Below are 22,223 nucleotides of genomic sequence, written 5' to 3' on the forward strand. Positions count from 1 at the left end.
GGGGGGCCGTCAGCGGGTTCTGCAGAGACACGTTCCGGAGAGGAGCTTAGAAGATTAGCTAGGTTTCACGAAAATTGGAAGGCAAGTGTTTTACTTGAGGGAAGAGATGCGGACAAACGTTACTGGGGAAAGGAAGAACAATGCGGTACCAGTGTGGTGGAAAGCTAGAGAAATCAGTGCTTCCTGAATGAGATCCATGGCCAGGGTTCAGAAGGCCACACGGAAATGAGAAAAATACCACTGTCAGGATTTCTTTTTTCTTTTTTTTTTTTTAACTAGCAAAATTTATTCAACTTAAAGGTCTACATTTGATTCTGAGATTGTGGGGTCTGCTTCTGTTTTGTTTTGTGACCTTACCACGTCCCCTGTTTTGTGAAATAATGGTAATTGCAAATATTAGATAGGTATCCTTCCTAATGCCCTTACCAGAAGGAAAAGTTGACTGCTGTATATTGGATTTTAGTTAGGTTCGTAAACTCATCGTGTACACTTAGATACACACATTTACTCACACATGTGAGTACATTATGTGCACATGCACATACACACTTAAATCTACGTGTGGATGTATGAACACATGCACATACAGTATGTATGCATAGAATCTTTTTCCTTTTTTGTTTTTTTAAATTTGATGGTCACTAACATCCTAAATGTAGAAACCACTGAGCTGTTTGCCAAACTGCCTTCTCCTGGGGAGGGAATATGATACATAATGATTTACTAGCTCACAAGAAATCATGAGGTCAACCAATGGGATGAGCCAACTAGAGGAAAATTCCTAATGCATTTCATGTATCCTTTTGTTTCTCCAAGCGGACAGTACTGCTGGGTATACAGTATACACTCAGTGGAAGATATCGTTCAGGCGGATTTCTTACTTATCAGAATATTTAATAAAAGTTTTCTTTTTAAAAAAATTTTTTTTAAATGTTTTACTTATTTTTGAGACAGAGGCAGAGCGTGAGCAGGGGAGGGGGAGAGACAGCGAGACACAGAATCCGGAGCAGGCTCCAGGCTCTGAGCTGTCAGCACAGAACCCGACACGGGGCTCGAACTCACGAACCCGCGAGATCATGACCTGAGCCGAAGTCGGCCGCTTAACCGACTGAGCCACCCAGGCGCCCCTAAAAGTTTTCTTTAATTGCAATGGGGTGTGGAGAGAGTAAACCCTGGATGAAATGTATCTTTATATTTCTTCTGGATATAAAATACATTCATCTGTTACTAAAGACTTGCTGGGCAAACAGGTATGGATTGAACTCCTAGGAAAAGACAAGGACTGAGAATATCTCAAAATTTAGGTTTAAAGTTCTCCTTTCTTTTCCCTTGTGCACATTTTATTTGACCCTGATTAAATCATCTAGTGGAAGTATTCGTACAACTGAAAGCAAACGTGTCTTTCAATGATTCCAGCGGTTGTCACGGGGTTCCCCAGAATGAAAGGGGAATATATTTAATACCGGGCCTATTAATTAACATTTAAGCCATCATAAGTCATTTCTTTGTGTCTCCTTTTTGTGTTTGCTTTTGTGTTTTTAAAGGTTCTTGGTTTACACAAGCAGGAAGGCTCAGAGTTTGGACATTTCCATGAGAGCAAAGGTCATATTTGGAAACTGTTAGGACTAATTGGAGGCATCCATGGATTTTTCTTGATCGAAAAATGTTTTAGTCTTCTTGTATCACCAAATACGAAGGTATATTTAAAATTTTCTTTATCTTTTGCTTTAGGGCTTCATAATATTCCTCCCTTATTTCAAAAGTACTTGTTCAAAAGTGACTGACGTCTTCGTGATGTTCTCTATGTGAGGGATGGGGCTCTGATTTCCAGTCACGCCGACTGGCAGCTTCCCTCTAAGTATGGTTCTTAATTTTTTAAACATCTGTTGCTGGCCCGTTAAGGTACTTGTTAAAACCTGCTATTTGACCTTCACGGCTAGTTTAGAAACAGGAGACCATTTCATGTCTGGGAATGAAGGGGCTGAAAGGCCTACGTACTAATGAGTGTTTTGGATGTCTTTCATAACCCAAGACAAATAAACATGGAGACAAAAACTTTGCAAATTCACAAAATTACCCATCATTTTCTATCTTAAAACCACTGAAAATTATAAGAACAAGGAGCTCAGAAATGGGGTTTGTGGCAGATCTTTTTTTTTTTTTTTTTTTTTTTTTTTTTTTTTTTGTGGCTTGAATAATTGCTTGCATTGTACCTGTATTTGTTTGATCAATTTCTGTGTCTGTGATGAAATGTAAAATGCATTATGGTTTTTTTTCATGGATTTGTGTTGCTCTTACACGTTATCCTATAAGACAATAGATTAACTGTCTGGTGGGATGGTTAAAAAGGTAAATGCTTGCAAACAACTGTGGGAGACTAAAATAAAGTAAATTTTCCTTACAAAGTCCTGAGGCTCTGCGGTCTGCTATGGTTTTTCTACATATCTTCTGGCTTTCTCCTTGTGCACATGATTTATAATGTCTGTGCTCAGGGAAAACGTTAGCAGTCGTGTAAAATATCAGCACCTGTTTATTACGATTCCTAAATTTATTTGAGGCTCAAAGTCTGTGTGTCAAAAATTAAGATGGTTTTATGGATGGACAGAGGGATGATAGATGGATAGACAGGTGGTAAAATGGCTTTAGTAAATGGTAATGATGGATCTTGGGAATGAGTGAGTGATCGCCTTACACTTCTTTCAGCTTTTCTGTGTATTGGAAACTTTTCACGGTAAATAAAATGCTGTAGAAATGTTCTTTTTTAACGAAGCAAAGTTTTCCTTTGTCCTGGAGCTCACGCTAGGAGGCTATAGTAATTGATGGTCAAACCATCTTTGACCACAGTCCCCACCCTGAACGTTCAACAACTTAACCTCCTCAAGATGGGTTCTCATCTCAAGAAGCACAAAAGTAAATATCAGATCCCCTTTGTACACAATAGATTAGCGTTCTTAGCCTGGGAAAACTAAATTACAAAGCCAACCTGTCAACTTGTACGTGACAATTAGAAGTTTAGCCAGGGTGGAAGTGAGTGAAATAAATTCTGGGCATCCAAAAATGTCAAGTTTATTCAGACTGTCCTTGGACTTGTCAGAGAACTTACAATAAGGTTTAAGAACATATTTCAAGACTCCTTATATTGAGTAAAATAAAGGGAGTGTGAATATTTTAGAAGGTATAAGTGCTTTAATTGATGAATACGTTTCTGAAGGTATTAATTTCATTGTTATAGGGTGTAATATAGTTTCAATTATCATCCTCTTGGTATCTCCAGCAGAAAGAATTCCAAATTTAATTTCATAGTAAATATACTTTTTCAGTAAATACAAAAGACAATATCAAAACAACCACTATTCAAGTCTCTTAAAATCACAACTAGACGTATTTAAAGTTTCATTCTCAGGGCATTCAGAATATGCACAATGTTTCAGAACAGGCCTGTGCTTCTCCAAGGGGAGACATTTTAGTATTTGCCACAATGAGCCGGCCGCTTTGGCCAATAGGCAAAATGTTAAATAGGACCATGGAATTCACAAAGGCTTCAGCACCTGTGTTCTTCTGGCTTCAGCACTAATTTTAAACCATCCTCATCCAGCAGGGCATGTCATTGGTTAATGGGCATGTGGAACATTCCCACCATCTTGCGCTGAACTCCGAATTAAGTGACCAGTCAGGCAGAGGCAAATCTGCTTCCACTATCCCGTTGGTAGGTTACCGATCTGAGGTATTCTACTGATCTGATTACCTTCCTTCCTTTGTTCCTTAATGAACCGATGAAAATCAGTAGGATAGATGAATATCTATTTGTGATTTGCCTGTTTTGAACCATGATACGTAGTTTGGGAAGCTTTGCCAAGCACCTGAAAGCTGTTTTAAAGAATAAAAAGCTTTTTTCCCCACGGATTCAAATCCTTGGTATCTGCACCCCTTTGAAGCATATGTGATCAGATGGCATAAAATACATCTTGATCATTTTGTTTACAGGGTTTCATAAACCCGTTGACCTCCAGGTTTTCCATTCTGAGGAATACTTAGCCATGACCAGATGGGGCCAAATAAATTGTAAGCAAGGAGTTAGTGCAGCTAGTGTGGTAGGGTCCCCTCCCTAAGGAAAGAAAAGAAGAAAAAAAAAGAAAGAAACCTCAAGGTAACCGGCTATGAGCGTACATGACAACATCCCTCATGACCTTGTAACATGAGACCGCTTAATCAGACCACATGTTTCTGTGTGTTACCATATATGGGAGACAAATAAATAGGAAATATATAAAAAGCTATGCCATACAACGTTCGGGGCTCAGTTCTTCAGGTATGAACCCAACTGAGCAGTGCCAGCAGGAATAAAGTTGCTTCCTAGAAAGAAAAACCTCAGTGTCATGACTCTGTTCGAGAATCCTGCTACTCTAGGAGTGGGGGTGATCATTTTGTACTGCAGAAGATAATTGATTCTGCCCCATAAGATGTCTCATAAGTGGCTTCTGTTACACTGAGTTTTCCAGGACAAATATTCCACACAAATTTGCAAAACACAGCCTCCCACCAGGTTGAAAACAATGCTCCTACTCTAATTCTTAAAGTAGCAAGTAAAGGGACAGGAAGAATCTGAAAGTGACATGTAACAGAACACTTGTCTCCTCTGACCATGGCCATTGGGGGAAGGGTTTACAGTTCAAGGATAGATTCTTGACCGAGTGGAAATAAGTAAGCTGTGCCTGGGACATTGCCACAGCAAATAGAAGTCTGCTGGTAGATCACAGGTCTAGAGCTAACTCAATTAGGAACAAAACCATCCCTTTAAAAAAGTGACTTTCAAAGCCTTTATTATGTTTATGGCTTAGATGCTTCACATATGGCTTGGAAGAAGATAATTTCAGGCTGAGGTTAGTTTCAAAATCAGTTTAATGCTGATTTTATTCCGTTTCAATGAAGGGTTCAGAATCCCAAGACCCATATAAGTAAATGTCCGATGCTAACTAACCTTGTGAGTTTTGAACTATTTGAATATGCCGGCTCACTAATACTATACTCACTATTCCTCTGGTTGTTTTAGCTGCAAGATCAACTGTAAGTGATAGAAATAATATGAACTTTTAGGATTGTTTGGTTCAAGTTTCTGGTTTTTCAGGAAGGAGGGAAACTCATAATTCTCACCCGTCAAGGAGTCTTGGATGCTTGCCTCTAAATCCCTTTACACAGTATATGGTTTTGGAGGGAAAACCTTAGCGTAAATTTTTGCACTCCTGCCTTTTACTAGATCTATAGAACCTTTCTATGGTAACCAGGCCTTTGATATAGTGTAAAAAGAAAATCACATTGTTTTCTTGTTCACTTTTATCCTGTGTCCTTCAGGTCCTACCTTACTTCTCAGCCCCTTGTCCAAAAATTGCCCATCATATCTTTTGAGTAGTGGCTACTGTTCCACTATGTGAGATATACGTTTACTTTCTCCGTTTTACATTTTTAAAAAAGGTGCTTAGGCTTCACATTAAATATGGCTCAAAATTTTCACAACTTTGGGTGATAGAATGATGTGAATATGCTTTTAGTTTTTTTCAGTCTATTTATTTATTTAAGTAATTTCTACAATCAACGTGGGGCTTCGTGGGGCTTGAACATATAACCTTGAGGTCAGCGGTCACACGCTTTTCCAACTGAGCCAGCCAGGCGCCCTGGTAAATATGCTTTTAAAAGCTTTTAAAAGGACATGTTCAATAAGATAGTTTTCCCTCACTATCCAAGCATAGAGCATTTCTATGAAACCTTTTGTAAGCCAAAATGGTATAAAGTGAAGGAGAAATTACCCTTCATTTACGTGGAAAAATTTGTGAGTATTCCCAGTCCCCCAAAATAACCTCTCTTAGGACATTTTGCTACCTTGTGGGCACATTTTGCTAAGGGGTGCACGAAATAAATCAAAATAAAGCACAGGGGCACCTGGGTGGTTCCACTGGTTAAGTATCCCACTCTTGATCTCAGCTCAGGTCTTGATCTCAGGGTTGTGAGTTCAAACCCTGTGTTGCGCTCCGCACTGGGTGTGGACCCTGCTTTAAAAACAAACAAAACAAAACAAAACAAAACAAAACAACCCAGATGCTCCCAGATACAGAGCCAAGCTCTGATGGCTTGATGCTGAGATGCTGGGAACGAGCTTATGGGAGCCACTCAGTGTTGGGGCACATGGCACCACTTTAGGCTTGCTGCAAAACGAATGCTGAGTGCTGTTTTGTGCTTTTGGCTTTTTTTCATAAAAAGCGAAAATCCTCTTTGGCTTTCTTTCAGTTAGTGAAAACAGGTACTAATGTAGGTTTTTGCTAAAAGCGACATGGCGTGACGTGAACTTAAGAAAAGCAAGGACTACCTGTGAAGAGTCTTCTTTTCACAGAACAGAATGAGAATCTGAGGCACAGGGACGGGAGATGACGTTTCCTGAAATTGATCCATGAGTCAGTCTCTGAAATGAAATCACATCATATTAACTCACAGAAGTCAATTTCAGAATCTGACCCGTCATATGAGAGGATAGAAACAGTTTAATTTGTTGTATTTATCTTTTGTAAAGTCTGTTGATTTGCTTTCTTTTTTTAACGTTTATTTATTTTTAAGAGAGGGAGAAACAGAGTGCGAGTGGGGGAAGGACAGACAGAGGGAGACACAGAACCTGAAGCAGGCTCCCGGGTCCGAGCACAGAGCCTGCTGCAGGGCTTGACCCCGTGGACCGTGAGATAATGACCTGAGCTGAAGTCGGACACTTAACCGACTGAGCCACCCAGGCACCCCGGTTGACTTGCTTTCTGAACCAACAAGATTCTTTTCCTCGCCGGCAAAGCCCCCAAAACAGAATACTCCATCACAAGTAATGTGAGGCGTGGGGTCTGCATGGCTTTGTTCTCTATCCACAATACACGATGTACTTAGACATCAGGAAATGAATCCTACATCCACAGTCCACCACAGAGGACAATTGTCAAATTAGGTCAAGAATCAAGAACTGTTTCTACGGCTTTTGGATTTCATTAAGGTTTACATAATTTAAGAGCCTGGATTACAGACTGTCCCAGCAGCCTCTAGCTCTGTATGGAAGATTCTGATCTACGTAAAGTGCTATCTTCGCCCCAAGGCACATAGTGCCGGAAGTTTGTTCACAGACCTCCTGCTTTATGTTCTATGCTTGCCTGTGAAATTTAAAAGTTCTGCTCTACTCGGGAGTATTAAAATGTTTAAAAACCAGCATAACTGTCGAGATATTTCCATTTTACAATGAAATGGTGGCCATGGCTAATCTTTCATCACTTATTTTTTCGTTTAAAATAGAAAGGCCCAGAAGATTCACAGGCAGCTGAAATTCCTGTAGGCAGTATGACAGCCTCCAACAGAAAATGTGAGTACCAATGTTAAAGAGCTAAACTTAAAATGAAGAAAGTGCTGTAGAAGAAAGGTTATGTCTGTTTGGGAACAATGTGCCGAGATCACGTAGGTTTCCCATTGGGTTTGTTTTGCATTATTACAGCCTCTATGAGAATATGTTTAATACTCTTTCCTATCCGTCTTTCACACACACTGCACATTAACATCAACTTTATACTTTAAAAGCAATGGTTTCAGATGACGGTTTGAAACTGATCTTCTGAGAATTTCAATTAGTGTAGATTCATATGTCGTTATATCAAGGCTCCTTTAAAATCATGAGCATAGCACTAATAAGGTATAGACTTGTGGAATCACAATGTTGTGCACTGAAATTAATGTAGTGTTGTGTGTCAATTAAATGTCAATTTAAAAAATCCATGCTTACATGATAATTGAGCCTTTCACTTCTCTATGAAGCCTGGAAACTTCTATCACAGTCTACTGACACTGAGCGCAAATGTCTGTCTCACGTGTGATGTTGTCATTGAGACGGCTTGTTCATAACATTTGTAACCAACTGGCTTTTTTCTGTGGTTTCTTTATTTCTGAATTTAATGTACCCATTTTGTATACAGCTTTCTTCCTTTTTATTTATGTTTCTGAATACTTTTCCAAATTTTTTTGGTCTCTTCTGGTTTTTGCCAGTTGCTTCCAAACCTTTGCCCCACTTTTCTCACTGATATTACCCGTTTGTGGCACAGACTTCTCAATATTTTTATATTACACAGTCATGATTAGTTACCCCCGTTCTACCCTAATAGATTAGTTACTAATAAAAATAGCTAACATTATATGGCAGGCATAGTGCTCAATGGATCATGGATTATTTTATTTAATACTCATACAACTTAACGAAGTAAGAACAATTATTAGCCTAGTTAACAAACGGAGAAACCAATTGTTGGAGAGGGTAAGTTCCTGCCCAGGATTACATAACTAGGAAGCTTCAGTACCGAGGAACTAAGGAATGCCGACGGGCCGACGGTTTCTATATGGCCATTCGTGCATGCATGCCTCGATGTCTTTTCTCACGCTCTTTCATTCATTCAAGAAATGTTTGAACATGTACCATGTTTCAGGCACTGTGCACACACTGGAGAATAAAATAAGAATGGTCTTTATCCCTGGTTTGCAATGCGGTTGGGGATATAAATACTAAAACAACAAACACAATCGCGACGATCACTATTTTAAACGTGTTACATATATCAACCTCGGTAATGTATTTCTTTGATTCAAAATGCGTAATCATGTGGTCTGGCCAATTCTGCTTTCAGAACATTGCTACTAATCTTTTTCCTTCTAAATCTTTAGTTCCAGGAGAGATTTTAGAATGCCAGGCAACTAGTAGGGATGCAATAGACATTTCTTCATTTATTATTTTTTAAAATTTTTCTTATGTTTATTTATTTTTGAGAGGGAGAGAGAGCACAAGCAGAGGCAGAGACAGAGGGAGACACAGAATCGGAAGCAGGCTGCAGGCTCCAGGCTCCGAGCTGTCAGCACGGAGCCCGACGGGGGGCTCCAAGTCACGAACCGTGAGATCGTGACCCAAGCCAAAGTCGGGTGCTTAACCGACTGAGCCACCCAGGTGCCCCTCATTTATTGTTTTGGAAGGAAAGGAAGAGGAAAGAAGGAAACGCCCAGGCAACTTAGGAGTGGGGTGACCTATGCTAGATGAAGGAGTAATGATGGTCCGATTCGAGTATTTTGGAGGCCTCATATCTCTCTTTCCACTTCAGATATCAGGCTTGGCTTTCAGAATGAACAGTGAACAAATCCAAATTTGATTACTCCACTGCCCTTTTGCCAGGGACATATTGAATTAGCTTCAAATATTTGATTACTTGTTTCACATTACCTCATTGGTGGGACTCAGCTTGTGTTTCAAAAGACAGGATGTGAAAATCCTACCCACAGTCTGATTTAAATAAACAAAAAGCAACATGATACAAGGTCCGGCCCACGTCTCACCATGGAAAACCTCTGATAAGTTAGAAATGTAGAAATGAATAGGACTGCCAGCTACATAAGCCAAGATAAAATATTATTGATAATTCTGTAATAAGTACATTAGATTACCAGCGAAGGCTTGTCTTATCTCCCTCTGAATAATATTTAAGTTGCCTTAAACAATGTGTACCATTGTGTTCCTTGGGGCTTACATGCAAATATGTCTGTTTGCCTTGTGGTTTATTACATGTCCATGATCTGACATTTAGAAACCCATAATCAGAGAAAATAAAATAATAGACAACAAAAATAGGCCACACTGTTTCTTAGCAGAGTATAAACTGAGTAAAAAAATTTCCATTTGAGTATATGCCACTCATATCAAAGCTACATATAAGCACTTGGAAATCACAATTTATTTGCGTGCTGTGATGTTGCCAAATGTATTGCTTTGAATTATTTTATTTTCACAAAGAAGAGCTTTATTTCTGAAAATTGGCAGGAACAGCAACAAACCTGGTAGGATTATTAAATTTTGAGAGCTTCTAGGCCATGCCAATAAGAACTCCCTGAATTCAATAATTTGATGTTTATTCTGTTTTCATGACAGTTGCCTGAAATCTCCTCATTTTTAACAGAGAATAGAATGGATTAGTCAACCACAAGAAGGATACAAGTTAGTCTAACAGTGATAGCTATAGATAAAGCAGGATTTTTGCAAGTGAAACGCGCGAGACATCTTTGCACAGCAGTCCATAGTCCGTTTCCTGCCCAATAGTCTGGACTACATCTGCCGATTTCTTGACTGAAGTTACTTATCTTACGGTGTGGGATGTGGAATGAGTGAGTCAAGCTGTATTCCCCAACCAAAATAGAAAACCATAGTATACTACGGTGCCCCCGTAGTCTTAGACCACATCACAGAAACCAGGAGATAACCTCTTTCTGTTTACTGAGGGTACAATTGTTAGAATACCGTGTTTGGTTCTAACAGCAGCAACACCTACTTCTTACTCTAGGCATGCAGTGGAGAGCCACTGAGTAACTAGTGAAATTTTAGACCAATGGAAATTGATTTGAACGGCCCTTCTTCTCAAAAGGTATGCCTACATGGCTTACCGTCAGAGTGAGTCTTATTCCCCCAGTATTTTTTGAATTTATTAGTTGTTCCATTTCATGACGGGGCTGTACTAATATGCAATTTTAGGTTTTTGAAAAAAAGAATTCTGTCCGTTAGAAACTTGAATCCAATTATGATCCAAAATATTTCATTAATTATTTCACTGACTCTCTACTAATCAGATAATGTGTATTATGTAACACAATCCCATGAAAGCAGCTTCTCTTTATTTTGTTCAATGTCCAGCTGGTCGAGTACTGAAAGTCACTTTCCAGAAAGACGAGAACATAAGCTAATTGTTCCCAAAGCTAATTTGGGGGCCAGCCGAGTCGATAGTGGTTCTGTCATGGTCACAGAGCTGGAAAGTGAACCAGAGAACTTGGGACGGCCGTGAGCACCAACAAGAAAGGGGAGCAAGGAGCAAAAAATGGCAAAAGTGCACTCCAGCAGATAGGCGCCAGGAACAGTCTGACCCAGAGGAGATAGTTTTGGAAAACAGCCTCCATTTTAATGACATTCTGCAAGGAGGGTCTTAAATTATTTTAAAGTGCTTTGCAGAAGACGCACATGGAAAGGTCATTGGTGGGATGTGGGAAGGTTATAGCAACATTTTTCTTTTTCTTTGGGGTTAGCTGAACAAGGTGAGAGAATCGTGAATGCCAGGGCCCAATTTATCTCACGACTAGTCAGATCTGTTAGAAAAACAATAGCCGCGCAGCCACATGTGTCCCTTACCAGATTGGCATCTCCAGTCCTGACTTATTTGGAACGCGGAAAGAAAGTGGGGCCGCTTAATTCGAGGCAGTCTAAGAATGTCAAGGGTTGTGCTCGCTTCGACAGCACGCGTACTGAGAACGACAGGATGGAAGGGAAAGGTGGTCGTGTGTGAAGGGTTCCATGAAATATCTAGTGCCCTGTGAATGCTTTCTCACACCTTTGTTTGGTCCTTTAGGCAAAACCATTAGCTTGTTAGCAATCATGATACTGGTTGGGGACAGCCTGCATAATTTTGCAGATGGCCTCGTGATAGGAGCTGCCTTCTCATCTTCATCTGAGTCGGGAGCCACCACAACACTCGCCATCTTGTGTCATGAAATTCCACATGAAATGGGTAAGTCACATAGTAGGGGCCCTGTTTCCTGCTTGTTGAGAATGCCGTAGTGTTATTTCTAGCTATGGCCTGGAGGTGTCTTTTTCCAGCACGCCATTGAAAGATGAATACTTTCCGCTCACAATCTATTTAAACGGTAAGAATAGCACAACTCGAAAAAAAAAAAAAAATGCTGTACCTTGGGAGAAAATTCAGCTAGACTCTTTATGATGTTTCCCAGGGTCATAAGTCACTCTTTTTGGATTCTGGAGAGTTCTATATGGGAGAAAGTCACTCAGAGAAACCTCGCCGCTAAAGGCCTTGGCAAAGGCTTTAAAATCTGCGTATTAAATGTGGGAAAAACATTACGAGGGGAACTTTACCCATTATGTCAGCAAACAGGCCAATGAGATAAAATAACATTTAAATTAAGGCCAAACCGTGGTTTCATCAACTTGATTTATATAAAATGTCTAAGGCCAAGCATAAAATTGAAATGACAGGCGTATGGTGGCAGAGGCACATGAGGCTCTTTTTCTGGATAATCTTAATAGCCCCGTAATTCAAATTCTGCCTCCCAGGAAGCGAGAAGAGACAGAACAGAGGTTTCGGAAACAGGCCCAGAAAGAGCAGAGGCTGACCCCGGCACACATGTGCCCTAGAGAGGGGGCCCTTGCCTGTCTCACTGCCCCCATTTCCGGGTCTACATTGTCCCCTTGGGCCACCGGGACCTCTGGTGTTCAGTGTCTACTGCCCGTAATTCTGTCACCGGTCCTTCTTAGAGCAGTTTATCCAAGGCCCTTCCTGAATCCACTAAAATGTCCCTGGTCTGGGTGCCATATAGCATGGTCCTGCTTTTCACTGTTATTTTTTTAGTGGTGGTTTATTTTTGAGAGAAGGACAGGGTGCGAGTGAGGGAGGGGCAGAGAGAGAGGGAGACGCAGAATCTGAAGCAGGCTCGAGGTTCTGAGTTGTCAGCACAGAGGCAACAGGGGGCTCGAGCCTATGAACCGGGAGATCATGACCTGAGCTGAAGTCAGATGCTTAACCGACTGAGCCACCCAGGTGCCCCACGCACTATATAATAAAACCACAGAGGAGTGAGACAGTCTGTGGCAGGCCAGCAACGATGGTTTAAGACCCGTTCATAGGACCAGTTATGCCGTGGAACTAAGAAACTGAGTCCCTAGACTATTCATTGAATTTTCAGCCTCTTCCCTATCTCTCAAACTAAGAGCTAGAGGCTCTCAGATTAAAAGGTGATTCTTCTGGGGCGCCTGGGTGGCTCAGTCAGTTAAGCGTCCGACTTTGGCTCAGACCATGATCTCACGGTTTGTGAGTTCAAGCCCCGCGTCTGGCTCTGTGCTGACAGCTCAGAGCCTGGAGCCTGTTTCAGATTCTGTGTCTCTCCATCTCTCGGCCCCTCCCCTGCTCATGCTCTGTGTCTCTCAATAATAAATAAACGCTAAAACAAATTTTTTTTTAAAGGTGATTCTTCTTTGGGAGGAAAGGTGTGGAGAGAATAAGGTCATGTTTCTATAGTCATCAAGGCAGTAAAACATTTTCTAAAGGAAAAATTTGTTTTCCTGACCAACTTTGGCAATGATTTTTAAATCTCCTATTAAGTAGTTTTCTCTCCATAGCAGTTCTTACATAAGCAAATAAGAAAAGCCGACACAACGTGATTTAGCCTGGCAAGTTTCCAGGCAAAAAGGTTTAAAAACCCTGGAACAGCAAGTGCTTTATTCTGCATTTATCTTGCAAATGTCACAGGGCATTGGGAACCGAAGAATACGTCACAGTTCTCTTGGTATATGCCGTCTTCAGGAACAGAAAAGGAAGACAGCTCTGGAAATGTAACTTCCTAATAGTATAATGAGAAGGCTACGAATCCCAGAGAACTATAGGCAAGGGCTTTGTTAAACTGGTCAGTCAACTTGACTTGTAAAATCGGTCCCAGTTGCTGAAATTTGGAACAACCCAATAGCACATTCCTCTACCAAAGGCATCCTCAGTTAAATAATGATTATATTTTCTTGTGCCCTTAAATTTCAGGAGACTTTGCTGTGCTCTTAAGCTCTGGACTTCCCATTAAGATTGCCATCCTTATGAATTTTATAAGCGCTCTAACTGCCTTCATAGGACTATACGTTGGTCTCTCCATATCAGCTGACCCATGTGTGCAGAACTGGATCTTAACAGTTACTGCGGGGATGTTCTTATATTTATCCTTGGTGGAAATGGTAAGAATTGTGGCTTTTCTATTTTGTTTGTCTAAACTCTGAAAATGTAAAACAGAGACAAAGCCATAAAATGGAAGGATAGATGGGGAGAGGGGAAGAAAGATATGTTTAAAAATATAAAAGGCTAAGGAAATAGTCTGTGTAATCCAAGAAAGTAAATTGTAGGCAGAGGAAACATAATTTGAGATACAGAAAATATTGACATCCTTTTAGTGAACTTAAGTGGAATGAACGAAACCTTTAAAACTGCCAAAAAGTGATCATCAGTTCATCCTGCTCTAGCTTTGCATCTCTGTATGAGGCCTGTCCTTCTAGCTGATAAATGGAAAGTTCTGTGAAATAGCCGGCTATTTTGTTTATACATTGGAAAACAGTTCGTCCGAATTTGTCATTAATTAATGAGCTGTTTGGTTTAATTAACCAACTATAGTTTGGGTTGTTTTGTTTTTTAGAGGGAGAGAGAGAGCACATGAGTGAGGGAGAGGGGAGACAGAGGGAGAGAATCTTAAGCAGGTTCCATGCCCAGCCTGAAGTCTAACTTGAGGCTCAATCCCATGACCCTGAGATCATGACCTGAACTGAAATCAAGAGTAGGTGCTCAACCACCTGAACCACCCAGGTGCCCAACCAATGGTAACTTTTAAAAATAATGATTTAAGTTTTAATTGCTGAAGGGCTATCACACTGGTGAAATGAGAAAGGTTATAGTGTTGAGTCTCTAACATTGCAACATACATTTCTTCGAGAGGGCCTTGCTAACTAATGCTAACGGTGACTCACTCATCACTTTTCATCCTCAGAAATCTGATAAAGGAATTACAGCTGGCAATTTCACCCTGTTTTGCTTCTGGAAACTGCAAAATAAACCAGACTTTTTAAGGTCACCCTCTACTGGACTTTTTATGACTTAAACGTATTAAGGTGGATAATACTATCCCATCTTGGGGCACCTGGGTGGCTCAATCAGTTGAGCATCCAACTCTTGATCTCAGCTCAGGTCTTGATCTCAGGGTTGTGAGTTCAGGCCCCGCGTTGGGCTTTGCAACGAGTATGAAGCCTACTTAAAAACAAAACAAAACAAAAAAATGAACCTATCCTTTCTTATGTGTTGGAATAATGCAAATAAAAATGACATACATGAATAAAAGAAATACTTAAGAGTGAAAACCAATACAAAGCCAATCCAAATGGAAGTAAAATTATGTGATGGCCTGTATCCTGGAGCAGAAAAGTAAAACGAACCATCTTGAAGAATTCGATAAGGGGACTCTTCAAGTGAACACAGCCATTTTAAACCCCAGTCTAAATACGTTTAACTTTTTGGCTGTTTTTCTTAATTCTTATGAGATTCAGAGAGATGAGGTCAACACCAAAGGGTACTTCCGTGTTTAGAAACGTTCTTACATGTAATTTATGATACTCAGGGAATTTCCTAATCTTGATGATGAAGACAGACTTGTGGGGCAAGTTCAACCCACCTCTTCCGAACCCCAATCCTCAAGCCATGGTCAGTATGACAGAATCTTATGATCCTTCCAGTTCGAGAAGTCTGGGTTGCTAGCCTTGAGTGATGACTTCAAAAGCACACTGTCACTCATCATTGAATGTTGTGAGCTACTTTTTGTGTAAAATGCCTGTATATCAGTCCTGAAATTCACTCTTGGATCTCCTGACGGTCAGTTTTCTGCTTCTAACTTCCTTTCCCTTTATGACTGAGTTGGGGGCAGTTGCTATATTATTTAGTTATTCCGGTTTGCTTTTTTTTTTTTTTCAAGTCTGTACCTCACTTCAACTCTGATGGATACGTATCTAGTTAATCTATCTATCTAGTTAATGCTTTCTCTTTGTTTGAGAGTCTGATCTCCCAAAATGGACCTGAGGACATTATCAAGAACCATTTGTCCCGTAGAACCCTAAGCTAGGTACATCATTTCCCCTTAGGGTTTCTCCTCCTGGTCTTGTAAGGTTAGGCGATTGCTTGTAAGAAACGTGGCAGATATCCTATGAGATTCCAACTAGAATGAATCCTGACCTTGTTGCAAATTACTATCGGCCAAGGGAAAACCGGCATCCTGGCAAAAAGACAGCAAAGAAAATACTTTGGAGTTTCCTGGGGCGACTTGCTATAATCCAGGTCGCCTGCTCTCACGGCCTTTTGAGTAACTTCTAAACAAATAGGACTCTTTCACATAGCAGCAACTTTAACTGTTTCTGTGAGCTGGGGCTGTGCCAGAGAAAATAGTCTTTTGTCATTTAAAGGGAAGAAAACAAGTTTTCAAGACTGTGTAAAACAGGAAAGAAAAAAACCGACAGTAAGTAAAGGGTAAGGGCGGGGGGGGGGGGGGGGGGTGGGGGGAAGGGGGCAGGAATCCTTCCATACACTGGTTATTTACTAAACGCTGGAAATTTACCAGGCACCTTCTCAGTTGGGCTAATGTGGAAAGATTAGCTACATTTTTGCCTTGCTTGTTTGTTTCAAAGAAATTGGGCGTGTTCTTTCAAATCCCAGAAGAAAAAGAACTAGGGGCAAAAATGGGGCCATTAGCAATGAAGTCAGCAAAGCAGAAATTCTTCACTAGGGAAATCTGCCAGCCTAAATTCTCCAAAGTGGGATTGCCTCATCCAAGCACACTAACTCTTGGTGGCATTGAATGGTTTCTAAAGAAATTTAAGAATGAATGCGGGCCTGGGCGGCCAGAGGAAATTCATGCTCCTTTAGAAAGATCAGTGTGCTAGGCTGGGTTTGCCCCAAGCAGAGACTAAAGACGCATGTGTGTGTGATGGCAGTTCACCTCCTGGGAGGTGAACCCAGGAGAGGAATGAAGGGCAGGTGGAGTGAAGCAGAAAATGGCAAAAAGTCAATACACTGATGTGTTTTTGTTAACGTGACCACCACTATGGGGACCCACCACCGCGGACCTTCTGTGGGGACTCCTGTCCCCGTTGTTCAAAGCTAGAGCCACAAATATATCCCCCCCCCAACACACACCCCTTTCAGGCTATGCATGCTTGAGCACCTGGGAAGTTCCCGCGATGGTCTCAGGCCAAAACACTAGAGAAGCCCAGGGCAGGAGAAAGAGAAATGCAGTGTGGACTAAAGCAAAGCTTCTCTGCAAAACTTGCTAACACCTCCTTGGAAATGGTCTCTGCAGCAGTGGCTGAGCACCAGAGATGAGAGAATATGAGAAGTCCCTTCAGGGTTGGAGGCCAGCCAAAAACTCCATAGAGACTTAATACAAGAGAACGGAATAAGCTTCAAACCCTATTGGTCTTTTTTTTTTTTTTTTTTTTTTAATGTTTTTGTATTTATTTTGAGAGACAGAACGTGAATGGGGCAGGGGGGGGGTGCGGTTTGGGAGGCAGGGAGAGAGAGGGAGAGAGAGACTCCCAGGCAGGCTCTGCGCTGTCAGCGCACAGCCCCACGTGGGGCTCAATCTCATGAACCATGAGATCGTGACCTGAGCCAAAATCAAGAGTTTGTTGCTAAACCGGCTGAACCACCCAGACACCCGCCCATTGGTCTTGTGGCAATTATTTGATATTCAACCATCTCTGTCTTCTAGCACCCAACCTTGGTTCTCCTCGCCTTCAGGCAGCGCTTGGGCTGATCCAGATTTCTTTCCTGGTAGGGCAGCCCAGATCTTCACTGACTGGTCTACTTTATCCTAGTTGGGTCATGCTTCCTGTGGTTGCCTGTTCACCATCGTCATCAGGCATGGAAGCATCAAGAGATGCTTCAGGAAACTCCTAGTTTCTGGCTATGTGCCTGGGTTCCTCCATTGTGTAGCCATAACCCTAGTACAAATTCTACCAATGGAAGAGCCAGCAGTGATGGTCTACCATTGCCTCCTGATTTTCTCTCTGCTGTCTCTAAGATTTCCTTCCTTCTATTCACTTTGCATTAATTTTCTGTTTATTTTCTTCCTTTGTGAGATGGGATGATGTATCGTTGATTTTAAATCTTTTCTTCTCTTAGATTAGAAGATCTAAGCATTTAAAGCTATGCATTTTCCTCTAAGCACTGCTTTGCTGGATCCCATATATTTTCGTATGTGGTGTTTTCAATACTGACCACCTTGAAATGTCTTTCAATTTCTCACATAACTTTTTTCTTATTTGGCACATGTTATATAGAAGCATGGTGCCTGATTTCTCAATACCTGTAACTTGTAAAAGTAGCTTTTGGTTATTGATTTTAACTTAATTCCTTCATTGTCAGATATACTCTATATTATTTTAGTTCTTTGAAATATTTTGAGGTTTGTTGTATGGCCCAGTGGTCTATCCTGGTAAATGCCCTCACATGCATTTGGAAAGTACACAAGTATGACAGCTGTTGGGTATTAGAGTTCTGTGAATGTCGGTTAAGTCAGGCTGGTTGATGGTTTTATTCATGTTTTCAAATTCATACTGATTTGTTTTTCTCTACTTGTGTTAATTATGAGGGAGTGGCATTAAAAATATAGACTTAGGTATGGGGGTTTGCCTATTTCTTTCTTGGTTTTGTCAGTTTGGCTTTATGCATTTGAAGCTCTGTTATTACATGCATGTGTATTTAGATTTGTCCTGTCTTCCTGATGGAATTGATATTTTTATCCGGCTGAAAGTTCCCTCTCTTTACCTCTGATAAAACTCTTTGTCTTGCAGCCTCCTTTGTCTGATGTTAATAAAGTCACATCTGCTTTTCTGCTTACTGTTTGCACAGGATATTTCTTTTCATCCTTTTGTCTTCTCCTGGCTATAGAAAGTAAGTGGTGGGGTCTTGACAGAGTATTTGAAGTGTCACATAAGAGAAATGTCTGATGTAGTCAGCAATCCCTGGGATTAATAGCTTAGTGTCCATTTATCTTATTTATTCACTTTATCCAAATTGTATTTATAACCAGATCTACTGATTTGTGTTGTTGTTGTTGTTGTTGTTGTTTGTTTTGTTTTTTGTTTTGGTTTTTTGGTTTTTTGGGTTTTTTTTGTTTTTTTTTTTTGGTACTTCCATGTTTGCTACAAAGATTTCATGAGATTTGTCCTCTATACATATAATGCCCTCCTCCCTAAGATATACTTGTCCTATTCTAGGGTACCTGTGAATATGTTATCTTACATGTCAAAAGAGACTTTGCAGATGTGATTAAGGTTTAGGACTTTGAGACAGGGAGATTATCCTGGATGATCTGGGTGGTCACATTTTAATCACAAGAGTCCTTAAAAGTAGGAAACCTTCCCCAGCTATAGTCAGAGAGAGAGGTGATGGCGGAAGGAGGGTCAGAAAGATTTGGATCTGCCGGGTATGGAGTTGGAGGAGGGGGGCCAGGAGCCAAGGAACAAGGAATACCAGGTGCCTCTAGAAGTTGGAAAAGACAAGGTAACAGATTCTCCCCTGGAGCCTCCAGAAGGAACCAACACCTTGATTTTAGCCCCATGAGACCTGTGCCAGATTTATGACCTATACAACTGTAAGATAATAAACTTGTATCATTTTAAATCACCGGATTAGTGGTAATTTGTTAACAGCAGCCAGAGAAAACTAATATATCCCTGTGCCACTAACCTTGGTTGAGATGTTCTTGAGAACAGAGGCAGCAACGTAGGACTCTCTTGTTCTGCTCGGGAACTGAAAGTTCCTTCTAAGAAAATTCTCAGAACTAAAAGGTCTAGAGGATTTCTCATATTCACCTTCTCTAAAGTTTACAGATTTTCTCAAATAGAAGGAAAAGACAAGCCCAGAAGTATTCTTTTTTTTTTTTTTTTTTAGCCGTTTGGATAAAAGAGACTTTCTTTTAATAAATAGGACTTATTATTTAAATCATAAATTAGCTCATTTTAGAGAACATAAGGCACCATGGCAAGGAAAGGTTTATTTGGGATATGACACCGGTTTCAGACCTTGAAGCATTTTTTTTCCCTAAGGTTTTAGATCCTGCAAAACTGTTTCCATAACAACAAGCCCATGGAAACCCCAAGGGGCTATCACCACAGATGTCACGAGACATGTCCCTGGAACTGGCAGAACTGGACAACTGCCCAGGAACCGATACGTTAATAGCATCCAAGCTGTAGCTCCTAGAGGTAGGTAGTAGAGAAGGTAGCCCTGAATTCACCAGTTCATGCCCAAACAAAATGAAACCAAAGTCAGGTGCCCCCTCCATACGCATCAAGACCAACCAGTCGAGTGTAGACCTTATCTCTAGCCCTCTCGGCTACAAATCTCCCTAACTACACAGTTCTCTGGATCTCTTTCCCTCCCCTCTGCACTTTTTGCTTGTTTGTTTGAGCAGCTGCTCTTTTTTTTTTTCTTTTCTTTTCTTTTTTCTTTCTCTTTATTTTTCTTGAGAGAGAGAGAGAGAGAGAGAGAGAGAAAGTATCTTAAGCAGGCTACACACTCAGCACAGAGCCTGATGGGGCTCCATCCCACGGCCCTGGGATCATGACCGAAGCTGAATTCAAGAGTCAAATGCTTGACTGACTAAAGCACCCAGGTGCCCAGAGGGGATGCTCTTTTCAAATTTCTCTTCCTGTTCAAGATTATTATTCATGTTCCTTCAATCTTGATTTCACTTACGTAACCATGGGGGAGGAAACACCAGGAATGAAGAGCAGTCACTTAGAGCACCTTGCATATCTACCCACTTCTGTGAATGTCTCCCTGAAGCAATATGGCTGCCAGATTTTGCCTGAAACATTTTCAAATTTCCAGATGTGAAAGGTAGGGCAAAGACTCCTTTGAACTTAAGATCCTCTACTCTAAAAAAGAAAAATTTTGGGGCGCCTGGGTGGCTCAGTCGGTTAAGCGTCTGACTTCGGCTCAGGTCACGATCTCACGGTCCGTGAGTTCGAGCCCCGCGTCGGGCTCTGGGCTGACTGCTCAGAGCCTGGAGCCTGTTTCAGATTCTGTGTCTCCCTCTCTCTCTGACCCTCCCCCGTTCATGCTCTGTCTCTCTCTGTCTCAAAAATAAATAAACGTTAAAAAAAAAAATTAAAAAAAAAAAAAAAAAAAAAAAGAAAAATTTTTAAAATAGGCTCCATGCCCAGTGTGGGCCTCAAAGTCACCATCCCCAAATTAAGAGTCGCGTGCTCTACCGACTGAGCCAGTCAGCTATCCCAAGATCCTCTGCTTTTAAAATATACCAAGGGGCGCCAGGGTGGCTCAATCCATTAAGCGTGGGACACTTGGTTTCCATTCAGGTCGCGACCTCATGGTTTTATGGGTTTGAACCCCATATTGGGTCCCTGTGTTGGGAGCACAGAGCCTGCTTGGGTTTCGCTCTCTCCCTCTTTCCGCCCCTCCCCCATTCACACTGTCTCTGTCTGTCTCAAAACAAATAAATAAACTTTAAATATATGTGTATATATATATATATATATATATACACACACATATACATACATATACACATATATATGTGTATATATGTGTGTATATGTATATATATGTATATATATACATATATATGTATATATGTGTATATGTGTGTATATGTATGGTGTATATGTATGTATGTATACACACACACGCACACACACACACATGCATACATACATACATGTGCGGCACCTGGGTGGCTCAGTCGGTTAGGCATCCGACTTCAGCTCAGATCATGATCTCACAGATCACGAGTTCAGGCCCTGCATTGGGCTCTGCTGACAGTTCGGAGCCTGGAGCCTGCTTCAGATTCTGTGTCTCCCTCTCTCTCTGCCCTTCCCCTGCTCACACTCTGTTTCTCTCTCTCTCAAAAAAATAGATAAACATTAAAAACATTTTTTTTAAAACTATACACACACACACACACATACACACACACATATATATACATATATATAATATATACCCAAACACACAAAAATAAAATCTACATATTAAACCCAGTCAATAAACAGGATTATAGATCATCAGACGATGAGCATCCATTGGCTTCTCTATGTTTATTTTAGCTCAGTAGATTTAACAGCTTCATAATAGTTTTCACAAAGGGTGAAAAGAACATAAGTTGACTGACAAAATGGCCACCTTTCTAGCGAGGCTTCTCATCTTTCCTTAATCACATGACTACAAAATTAAACCAAAATGAACCGACACTTTTAGGATACCGATCCTATTTCCTCTTCATTATTCTTTATCCTCCAATTTATTGATTTTGATGGGGTCTTGCTTTCTCAGAGAAATCTAGTTATGTCCAATGCACTTCAGTCAGTAATCGAAAATCACCAAGTTGGTTCTGATAAAAGAGTCCTTGCTCCCTCCAAGAAAACTATTACGCTATTGTTTCTTTGAAGGTTGAGAATACCTACGTGTCATGCCCTTTAAACAAAATCCATCCATAGAAAGGGGATATTTTGTTTGAAAGACATATAAAATAATGTTGATATACATACTTGCTTTCAACAAATATTGCACTTGAAATCAGTGAATGCAACT

General features: G+C 40.7%; 1 protein-coding gene across 5 annotated transcripts in view; it reads left to right on the forward strand.

Annotated features, from left to right (window-relative positions):
* SLC39A12 (solute carrier family 39 member 12) overlaps window positions 1-22,223 on the forward strand; it is an 85,319-nt gene that overhangs the window by 37,570 nt on the left and 25,526 nt on the right. The window contains exons 8-12 of one of the 5 annotated variants that reach the window (XM_060659231.3): window positions 1,545-1,697; window positions 3,596-3,706; window positions 7,312-7,378; window positions 11,496-11,591; window positions 13,626-13,813. In XM_060659231.3, the coding sequence (XP_060515214.3) occupies window positions 1,545-1,697; window positions 3,596-3,706; window positions 7,312-7,378; window positions 11,496-11,591; window positions 13,626-13,813 (615 nt within the window). Of the gene's footprint in view, window positions 1-1,544; window positions 1,698-3,595; window positions 3,707-7,311; window positions 7,379-11,432; window positions 11,592-13,625; window positions 13,814-22,223 lie in introns of all 5 variants that reach the window. The other 4 variants (XM_060659230.3, XM_078450381.2, XM_060659233.3 and 1 more) reach the window with 4 other exon arrangements.

This window comes from Panthera onca, chromosome B4, assembly GCF_046562875.1.
Source record: "Panthera onca isolate mPanOnc1 chromosome B4, mPanOnc1 haplotype 2, whole genome shotgun sequence".
Classification (NCBI taxonomy): Eukaryota; Metazoa; Chordata; class Mammalia; order Carnivora; family Felidae; genus Panthera; species Panthera onca.